The sequence below is a fragment of the Camelina sativa genome, chromosome 14 (genome assembly GCF_000633955.1).
Source record: "Camelina sativa cultivar DH55 chromosome 14, Cs, whole genome shotgun sequence".
In the NCBI taxonomy this organism is placed as follows: domain Eukaryota; kingdom Viridiplantae; phylum Streptophyta; class Magnoliopsida; order Brassicales; family Brassicaceae; genus Camelina; species Camelina sativa.
This window is the reverse complement of record NC_025698.1, coordinates 16771789-16782570: the sequence shown is the minus strand read 5'-3', so window position 1 is coordinate 16782570 and position 10782 is coordinate 16771789. Positions and strand designations below refer to the sequence as shown.

Sequence of the window (10782 nt, the reverse complement as noted above, 5' to 3'; positions counted from 1 at the left end):
AATTAATGAATGAATGGGTTACAACACTACTTTGTTTTTCTTTTCACTTGGCTCCCAATTTTGCAATACTTGTCCTTTTTATTGCACTTGGTGACAATCTTAGTACTACAACAAAAAGATTTTGACCAGTCTTCTCAATCACACACCCACATGAAAAACATAAAAGAAAATAAATCAAACTATCCCCAAAACTTAAACACACACTACACCTATCCCCACCTCAAGACAATCCCTTTCTTCTCCCCTTTCTCCAACACCTACCAAAAGCCTCTCTCTCTCTACACTAATCTCTCTCTACACTAATCTCTCTCTAGTTCTTGATTTTTTCAAGATTATTTCAAGAAAAAAAAAAACATGGCTGACCAAAGTGGTGGGTTGGTTATGATGAGAGAGTACAGAAAAGGTAATTGGACTCTAAACGAGACCATGGTCCTCATTGAAGCCAAGAAGATGGATGACGAGAGGCGGATGCGACGGTCCATTGGCCTTCCACCGCCGGAGCAGCAACAAGACAGCCGTAGTAGTAATAAACCAGCTGAGCTACGGTGGAAGTGGATAGAAGACTACTGTTGGAGAAAAGGCTGTATGAGGAGTCAGAATCAGTGCAATGACAAATGGGATAATCTCATGAGAGACTACAAAAAGGTTAGAGAGTACGAGAGACGAAGGGTAGAATCGTCTTTTACCGCCGCTGAGTCGTCTTCATCTTCAGCTGCTGCTGCCGCCGCCTCTGCTGGGGATACGCCGTCGTACTGGAAGATGGAGAAAAGTGAGAGGAAAGAGAGAAACTTGCCGAGTAATATGTTGCCTCAGACATNTACAAAAAAACTAAAAATTGGTCAATGCCGGAGTCAACATCGGTGTTTGCCGATTTAATCAACCGGTATACCAAAAATGTATGTCTATGGTGTTGAACACATGACATCATATAGTTAATGCATGTGACCATGTAATACATATTTTTTGTGTAATTAAAGGTATAATAGTATACTTAGTATATGTAACCATATATTCAGTGATATTTGGTGTAGCTAGCCATCTTTTTTTCCTATATTTGATTTAAGCATGCTAATTAGGTTCGTGAGTCGTGACTATTGAAACCACCAATTCCTTGCATATAGCCAAATTTCAATTTCATATTTCAAAGTCCTATTTTAATGAACAGAAATATCAATAGCTTGATTTGTTCCAAATATATATATATATATAGATATATATATCAATAGCTTGATCATATCATGACAAAAGGTATTCATTTTAATTTTTTTAAAGGATACACTTTTACTAGGGTTTCATTGTTTTGACGTGACTAATTATAGTGGCATGCATGTCAACCATGAAACAAATACTACAAATACGAGGAGAGAGAAACAGAGACTTTGCATTTTAATGATTGTTAAGGTTGTAACGTCGGTCTTGTAATTGATTCATGTATGCTTTTCATGCTAGATTTGATTTTTATTTTATTTTAAGTAAATAGAATTTGAAGGGTTAAGAGATATGATCTTTACAAAAAGCATACACGATCCATGCATGCAGAAATACATATGATTAAGTCCACTCCCTCCATGCAAGTTTCGATAGATCCTTTACTTGTTTAAGTTCATTCCACTTTCATTTATTTATTTGTTTTACAGGTCTATCAATTATCATTGTTACTTTGAATCACATCATTCTTATAAGTTATAAATATCGATATAGGTTTAACCGTTTAAGTATCTTCTTAAACCATACACACACACATTCTCATGAAAATCTTTTAAACTATTTAAAATTTAATATTTTTGAATTTTGTGTTTCAAACTATACATGATGTTTGTAAGTAGAGTTGCAACAATAGTTATCTAAAAAATACTTCAGATGTTAATTACATGTAAAAAATGGCTCGTCCATGGCCTCATTAGAAAAGTGGTTTTATTATCCTAATTGATTTGTATTTCAAAGTCTTCATCGAAATAAACGATCTGCTAGTTTTATTCGATACACACCTTTTTCGGTATATATATATATATATATATAGAGAGAGAGAGAGAGAATTAAACTTCTGATTTTAGCATAGATCATCTAAAATAGATGGATTCCAAATGTTACATTTCAAATAATTTCGTATACATTATATTTCCTAAGAAATCATTTGTTTTGAACCTTTTATTGAAAGACTAATAATATCTCTGCATCGTAGATTTGTAACGTGGGAGCTTGATTGTGTATGTATCATTTTGCAGACAATGATGAACTGTTTGTATTTTCCATATGGGATGCAATAATACCTCTCGCCATGCAATGCAACTTACGTAGTGTACGCAAATTATTATGTATATACTAATTTATCTATTTCTGTTGCTGAGAAAGTACTTTTACGAAAATGATACTTTTTTGAGTTTTTAAATACTGCGACATCTAACTACTTTGGAAAATAATGAAATTTCAATATTATATTTATGTGTTCTAATTCATATCTATTTACTAGTTACATACATTAAGAATACTTTAGCTATCCATGAATATTTACTTTTATATGTTTCTAAATATCGCATTTTTTGTTATTAGATAACTTATATAGAAGACTAATCTTCATGAAAACGAGAATTTAATCATGAAGACCAAATTTATATATGAACATTAGTTGAAATATTATTTAAGGTCTTCTAATTACCATTATATGATAGAAATGAGAATTTAATCATTACAAATATGCTTTCAAAATTTTAAAGGATAAAAAGTTGTGTCCTTTTAAAAATCTGTGAATATATATTTCTATACATATTTTGTTAAGGAACCAATAATAAGAATCCTAATCCATGTTTTACTCCAAATCTTTTATACATATGATTTCTAAATATAATTATGTACGTAAGGAAATCAAGCACTGACGTATTCTACACAAATTAACATACATGCATGCGCAGAAATAAGGTTCAAAGGCAGATACATTAAAAGAAAGTAATTATTCTACTTATAGCTCGTGCACATGAGTTAGAGAATCGCAAATCAATCCATTTTCTTTGTAAAAGAAAGTATGAGAAGCAATCATACACAAAGCCAATAGCTTTTCGAAGTTTGAAAAAAAAAGTCATGTATATATTATCACTGTATTTGTTTTATTAAAATGGAAACGAGATCTACATAGGATGCCTCCAAAATCTACCAATTTCTTATAAGTTTGAAAACAGATACATCACTCATGCATTTGCCTTGTTGAATGAGACCGTTTATGAAATATTTGTGGTCCTAAACTAATTAAAAATATCGAATCGCATTGTTCTCATTTGTGGTTTCTTGACATTTTGTCGTATATATACGTCTAGCTTGGTCTACTCATCTTTCAATACATACAATTTATAGTATCTAATTATGTACCAATGGTGATTTGAAAACCTAACAACAAGAAAAAAAAAATCGACCGATAGATGTTCTTATCTATTTTAATTTACTAAACATACTACACATTTTTACTGCGATTATGAAAAACACAGTTTTTACCATTAAAATATTTATGAAAAAAAACAGGGAAGTAGATTTTATGAAACATTGACCCATTTACTCCACCTATTTGAAATTGTGTACATAATTAGAAATGCTAGATACACCTAAGATTTCCTGTCCCCAAAGAAATAAAGAGAGACATGAATGAATGAAGTTTTGATATATATTAAAACCAAAAAACAAAACAAATAAAAAAAAAAAGAAGAGAAAAGGGTCAATTTAATAAATTAATGAATGAATGTTGCCAAAAGAAAAAAAAAACAATTAATGAATGAATGGGTTACAACACTACTTTGTTTTTCTTTTCACTTGGCTCCCAATTTTGCAATACTTGTCCTTTTTATTGCACTTGGTGACAATCTTAGTACTACAACAAAAAGATTTTGACCAGTCTTCTCAATCACACACCCACATGAAAAACATAAAAGAAAATAAATCAAACTATCCCCAAAACTTAAACACACACTACACCTATCCCCACCTCAAGACAATCCCTTTCTTCTCCCCTTTCTCCAACACCTACCAAAAGCCTCTCTCTCTCTACACTAATCTCTCTCTACACTAATCTCTCTCTAGTTCTTGATTTTTTCAAGATTATTTCAAGAAAAAAAAAAACATGGCTGACCAAAGTGGTGGGTTGGTTATGATGAGAGAGTACAGAAAAGGTAATTGGACTCTAAACGAGACCATGGTCCTCATTGAAGCCAAGAAGATGGATGACGAGAGGCGGATGCGACGGTCCATTGGCCTTCCACCGCCGGAGCAGCAACAAGACAGCCGTAGTAGTAATAAACCAGCTGAGCTACGGTGGAAGTGGATAGAAGACTACTGTTGGAGAAAAGGCTGTATGAGGAGTCAGAATCAGTGCAATGACAAATGGGATAATCTCATGAGAGACTACAAAAAGGTTAGAGAGTACGAGAGACGAAGGGTAGAATCGTCTTTTACCGCCGCTGAGTCGTCTTCATCTTCAGCTGCTGCTGCCGCCGCCTCTGCTGGGGATACGCCGTCGTACTGGAAGATGGAGAAAAGTGAGAGGAAAGAGAGAAACTTGCCGAGTAATATGTTGCCTCAGACATACCAAGCTTTGTTCGAAGTGGTTGAGAACAAAACGCTGCCTTCTTCCACCGCAGCAACCGCCGTGACCGCTGCTGTTGCTGCCGCTATTGGAAGTGGAAACGGTTCGGGCGGTGGACAGTTACAAAAAGTGTTACAACAACAAGGTTTAGGATTTGTTGTTCCAAAAGTACATCAAATCATTCATCAGCCTCCTCCTCCTCCTGCTGCTGTTATAGTATCCCTTCCTCCGCCACCGTCTCAACCACCGCCGCTGCAGCCGTTACCACGACCACTACTTCTGCCACCGCCTCCACCGCCTTCTTTTCATGCTCAGCCAATACTGCCCACAGTAGGTACCTTCTTTCTCTCTCTTCTTAACTTCTAGCATTTGCTCTTAAGTTTAGTTTTCATTATTTGAGAATACTAAAAAAAAAAATCTGACATTAAAAGAAAAACCCACATTGTAATTTATGTCAATAATTAGGCTGATTANACTGTTTGTATTTTCCATATGGGATGCAATAATACCTCTCGCCATGCAATGCAACTTACGTAGTGTACGCAAATTATTATGTATATACTAATTTATCTATTTCTGTTGCTGAGAAAGTACTTTTACGAAAATGATACTTTTTTGAGTTTTTAAATACTGCGACATCTAACTACTTTGGAAAATAATGAAATTTCAATATTATATTTATGTGTTCTAATTCATATCTATTTACTAGTTACATACATTAAGAATACTTTAGCTATCCATGAATATTTACTTTTATATGTTTCTAAATATCGCATTTTTTGTTATTAGATAACTTATATAGAAGACTAATCTTCATGAAAACGAGAATTTAATCATGAAGACCAAATTTATATATGAACATTAGTTGAAATATTATTTAAGGTCTTCTAATTACCATTATATGATAGAAATGAGAATTTAATCATTACAAATATGCTTTCAAAATTTTAAAGGATAAAAAGTTGTGTCCTTTTAAAAATCTGTGAATATATATTTCTATACATATTTTGTTAAGGAACCAATAATAAGAATCCTAATCCATGTTTTACTCCAAATCTTTTATACATATGATTTCTAAATATAATTATGTACGTAAGGAAATCAAGCACTGACGTATTCTACACAAATTAACATACATGCATGCGCAGAAATAAGGTTCAAAGGCAGATACATTAAAAGAAAGTAATTATTCTACTTATAGCTCGTGCACATGAGTTAGAGAATCGCAAATCAATCCATTTTCTTTGTAAAAGAAAGTATGAGAAGCAATCATACACAAAGCCAATAGCTTTTCGAAGTTTGAAAAAAAAAGTCATGTATATATTATCACTGTATTTGTTTTATTAAAATGGAAACGAGATCTACATAGGATGCCTCCAAAATCTACCAATTTCTTATAAGTTTGAAAACAGATACATCACTCATGCATTTGCCTTGTTGAATGAGACCGTTTATGAAATATTTGTGGTCCTAAACTAATTAAAAATATCGAATCGCATTGTTCTCATTTGTGGTTTCTTGACATTTTGTCGTATATATACGTCTAGCTTGGTCTACTCATCTTTCAATACATACAATTTATAGTATCTAATTATGTACCAATGGTGATTTGAAAACCTAACAACAAGAAAAAAAAAATCGACCGATAGATGTTCTTATCTATTTTAATTTACTAAACATACTACACATTTTTACTGCGATTATGAAAAACACAGTTTTTACCATTAAAATATTTATGAAAAAAAACAGGGAAGTAGATTTTATGAAACATTGACCCATTTACTCCACCTATTTGAAATTGTGTACATAATTAGAAATGCTAGATACACCTAAGATTTCCTGTCCCCAAAGAAATAAAGAGAGACATGAATGAATGAAGTTTTGATATATATTAAAACCAAAAAACAAAACAAATAAAAAAAAAAAGAAGAGAAAAGGGTCAATTTAATAAATTAATGAATGAATGTTGCCAAAAGAAAAAAAAAACAATTAATGAATGAATGGGTTACAACACTACTTTGTTTTTCTTTTCACTTGGCTCCCAATTTTGCAATACTTGTCCTTTTTATTGCACTTGGTGACAATCTTAGTACTACAACAAAAAGATTTTGACCAGTCTTCTCAATCACACACCCACATGAAAAACATAAAAGAAAATAAATCAAACTATCCCCAAAACTTAAACACACACTACACCTATCCCCACCTCAAGACAATCCCTTTCTTCTCCCCTTTCTCCAACACCTACCAAAAGCCTCTCTCTCTCTACACTAATCTCTCTCTACACTAATCTCTCTCTAGTTCTTGATTTTTTCAAGATTATTTCAAGAAAAAAAAAAACATGGCTGACCAAAGTGGTGGGTTGGTTATGATGAGAGAGTACAGAAAAGGTAATTGGACTCTAAACGAGACCATGGTCCTCATTGAAGCCAAGAAGATGGATGACGAGAGGCGGATGCGACGGTCCATTGGCCTTCCACCGCCGGAGCAGCAACAAGACAGCCGTAGTAGTAATAAACCAGCTGAGCTACGGTGGAAGTGGATAGAAGACTACTGTTGGAGAAAAGGCTGTATGAGGAGTCAGAATCAGTGCAATGACAAATGGGATAATCTCATGAGAGACTACAAAAAGGTTAGAGAGTACGAGAGACGAAGGGTAGAATCGTCTTTTACCGCCGCTGAGTCGTCTTCATCTTCAGCTGCTGCTGCCGCCGCCTCTGCTGGGGATACGCCGTCGTACTGGAAGATGGAGAAAAGTGAGAGGAAAGAGAGAAACTTGCCGAGTAATATGTTGCCTCAGACATACCAAGCTTTGTTCGAAGTGGTTGAGAACAAAACGCTGCCTTCTTCCACCGCAGCAACCGCCGTGACCGCTGCTGTTGCTGCCGCTATTGGAAGTGGAAACGGTTCGGGCGGTGGACAGTTACAAAAAGTGTTACAACAACAAGGTTTAGGATTTGTTGTTCCAAAAGTACATCAAATCATTCATCAGCCTCCTCCTCCTCCTGCTGCTGTTATAGTATCCCTTCCTCCGCCACCGTCTCAACCACCGCCGCTGCAGCCGTTACCACGACCACTACTTCTGCCACCGCCTCCACCGCCTTCTTTTCATGCTCAGCCAATACTGCCCACAGTAGGTACCTTCTTTCTCTCTCTTCTTAACTTCTAGCATTTGCTCTTAAGTTTAGTTTTCATTATTTGAGAATACTAAAAAAAAAAATCTGACATTAAAAGAAAAACCCACATTGTAATTTATGTCAATAATTAGGCTGATTAAACCTGAAAATAATTTACAATTTTAATGCAACTTTTTGATGTATAAAAGCTAATGTTATTCTTTTATTTGCTACAACTCTTAATTAAGAACAAAAAAAAAACCATACATTAGTTGTGTCTTGATATTAAGTTGGATTATTTTAGTTATATATATATAGATAACGTTATCTTTAATTGGTATTAACAAGTAATTGGTTTCGGGTTATGTTTAATAAACTTTGTTGAAGAAGGATAGTAGTAGCTCAGATTCTGATACAAGTGAGTATTCAGACACATCTCCGGCGAAGAGAAGGAGAACAATGCCGACCACAACCGCCGGTCCTAGTGGTGGCGGTGTAGAAGCGGAGGAGGCTAGACGCAGTAAGAGAGATGAAGAAGAGACGACAGTGGCAGCTGCGTTATCAAGAAGTGTGACTGTGATTGCAAACGCGATTAGGGAGAGTGAGGAGAGACAAGATCGGAGACATAAGGAAGTGATGAGTGTACAAGAGAGGAGACTAAAGATGGAAGAATCTAGTGTTGAGATGAACAGAGAAGGCATGGATGGATTAGTGGAAGCCATTAATAAGCTAGCGAGCTCCATTTTTGCCTTAGCTTCTTCTTCATCATCTTCATCTGCTCGCCATAATAATCAACATCAAGGAGGTCCACCATAATATATAACTTGAATAATTGTTATGTAGTTAATTTGATTAGGGAAGTGATTAAATCGTGGAGAGTGATGACCGGAGTACATAAATTGATATTTGAAGTCTTAATATTGTTTTTTCACTATCAAATGTTTTTTAAGTAAGTGAAATTTGTTGATTCCATGCAAAATCGAAATGTGATACTTATGTACATGGTAATTAAACTGTGGACTTCATACCACAAGGAAACTATATGTTTCGATTTTGATTATGTATGCATGTTCCTATACAATAAATACACCAAATTAAGGTGCTTCGCTAGTAATAGGTCAAAACCGTAGCTTTTGTTACTAATTATCAAGTTAACTTACGTTACATGTATGTATGCTTTCTTGACATATATGTATGATTCTATACAAAATACATGATCTATTCGTATTAGAGAGATCCTTGACGATACTTAGACAGTTTGTGACTAAAGTTCAAAAATATGGAGCCTTAACGTATACACGTAAGTGTAATGCTACTCAATTACATTGGTGTAACCAAAAAAGACTTGGAAGGACGACGTAGATAGCTAATCATGGACCTAATCATGCAATTAAATAAGAAGAAGCTATGAAACTTTTGGATGGGGAGCGTGAGATGAACGAGTAGGAGAGAGGAGCGTAGGGAAGCATTTAAGTGAGAGAGAAAGTGGTCAAAGGGGGCAGAGAGAGCAGTCAAAGGAAGGGGAAGAGTGTGGAGGCCATTCTATTGAGTATTATTGGTTCCCTTCTCATTCTTCTCTCTTCAATGCATCAAAAAGCTTAGTGACAAAAAAAACAAAAATCCTTCTAATTCTTTTTTAGCTTCTAAGATTTATGATCGTTAATCAAAGTGTAGAGTGTAGTTAAGATACAAACCTAAGGTTAGGACCATCCTGTCCAATATACATACTAATTATTTCACAGTTGGTATATGGTATGTGATCTCATTACACTATAAACCGGTACACTTCGCGGTTAACTCATTTCACTAGACCTACATTTTTGCAAACACCATAATAAATTGAGAAACCGTCCCATAGCATAATGGAACAATGGGTTAGACACAACCCACGTACGTTAACCCTAGCTATAGTCAACAATCCTACCATAGTGGGGTTAAGGTAGAATTACTTAAGCCACGTTTCAATTTTCCTTTAATTAGATTTCAATCTCTCTAAGAGCATTTGCAATGGTGAGTCTCTCCACCAAAGTCTCTCACTTACAAAAAGTATTAACAAAAAAATAAATAATATTTTTTAATTAAACGAGTCTCTCAAAAAAAAATGAGATAGTCTCTCATTTGAAAGATTTAAATTTATGGGCGAGAGATTGTGTATATGCTCTAAGAATGTAGTTAAGAAAAGTGGAAACTATTCTGTCTAAGTTGAACTTGAATAACCCATGCTTCATATAGATATATAGTCAATGCGCAGATCCTATAAACACACGTAAGGTCCATCTTATGAACACGATAGTTCGATATTTTATTTGCTAGTGAAAAAGGGGAAATAAGAGGAACCCATGGGGGTCACAACAATAAATCACAATGGGCCAATTTGGTAAGCAATATAATATGATATAAAATTATAAAATGTTTATAAGAAAGAGAAAAGAAAAAGAAAAGTGAAGTATGTAATGTGGTATAGTGTTGTACTCTATGGCCAAAAGTGCCTCTCTTTTTCTCCCCCACACACCCCCCTTCAGATGCAGCTTTTCTACAGAGAAAGTGAGCTGTGTTGAAATAATGACAATAATAATAATAAAAATAAAATAAAAACATTTTAGATAGAGACTGGTGCGCTATGTTAACTTATGACACACCAAATTGTACCTGAAAATCAAATACGTATAGAAAAATCTATTCGTGTGATTAAAAATGGTTTACTTAGACTGATATACAGACAAAACAATTTTTAGATTGTATGGTTAATGTATGTGCTTACATCGATTATAAACTTGGTCTGACAGTTTAGTCGTGATTTAGTACTAATGATAACAATTACATTAATGTGGATTCTATCACCGCCGAGATTCAAAACCGGTAAAACGCATGGTTTTGACATTTCTTTTTCTTAATAAGAGAATACTATTCATTTTTCACAAAAATTAAAAACAAAACATTATTTTTTTGTCTTACAGAAACAACAGAAAATAAAGTAAACAGGACTAAAAAAAAATACACAATCAGTCACATACCGTTGTTTGTATCCGTACATTCTAATTATTATAAAAAGAGAACTCAATGATGTCGACACAAACGAATACGCAGTTTATGTGACAGTGC

At 34.2% G+C, this 10782-nt stretch overlaps 3 protein-coding genes across 4 annotated transcripts in view; all 3 read left to right on the top strand.

Moving 5' to 3' along the window:
• The window catches only part of LOC104743686 (trihelix transcription factor ASR3-like), a 2088-nt gene extending 1212 nt beyond the window's left edge, over positions 1 to 876 (top strand). Inside the window, exon 2 of the mRNA XM_010464737.2 lies at positions 646 to 876. Within this exon, the coding sequence (XP_010463039.1) occupies positions 646 to 876 (231 nt within the window). The remainder of the gene's footprint in view (positions 1 to 645) is intronic.
• Positions 3850 to 5005, top strand: LOC104743685 (trihelix transcription factor ASR3-like). Its single transcript, XM_010464736.2, has one exon. It carries the CDS (start codon positions 4103 to 4105, stop codon positions 4928 to 4930), a length of 828 nt encoding a protein of 275 aa, XP_010463038.1. The 5' UTR covers positions 3850 to 4102; the 3' UTR covers positions 4931 to 5005.
• LOC104741743 (amyloid beta A4 precursor protein-binding family B member 1-interacting protein-like) lies at positions 6653 to 8649 on the top strand. Of its 2 annotated transcripts, none has more exons than XM_010462656.2 (2): positions 6653 to 7697; positions 8071 to 8649. In XM_010462656.2, exons 1-2 carry the CDS (start codon positions 6906 to 6908, stop codon positions 8494 to 8496), a joined length of 1218 nt encoding a protein of 405 aa, XP_010460958.1. In that variant the 5' UTR covers positions 6653 to 6905; the 3' UTR covers positions 8497 to 8649. The 2 variants fall into 2 exon arrangements, with proteins under 2 accessions (XP_010460958.1, XP_010460957.1); XM_010462655.2 differs by having other exon boundaries at positions 8068 to 8649.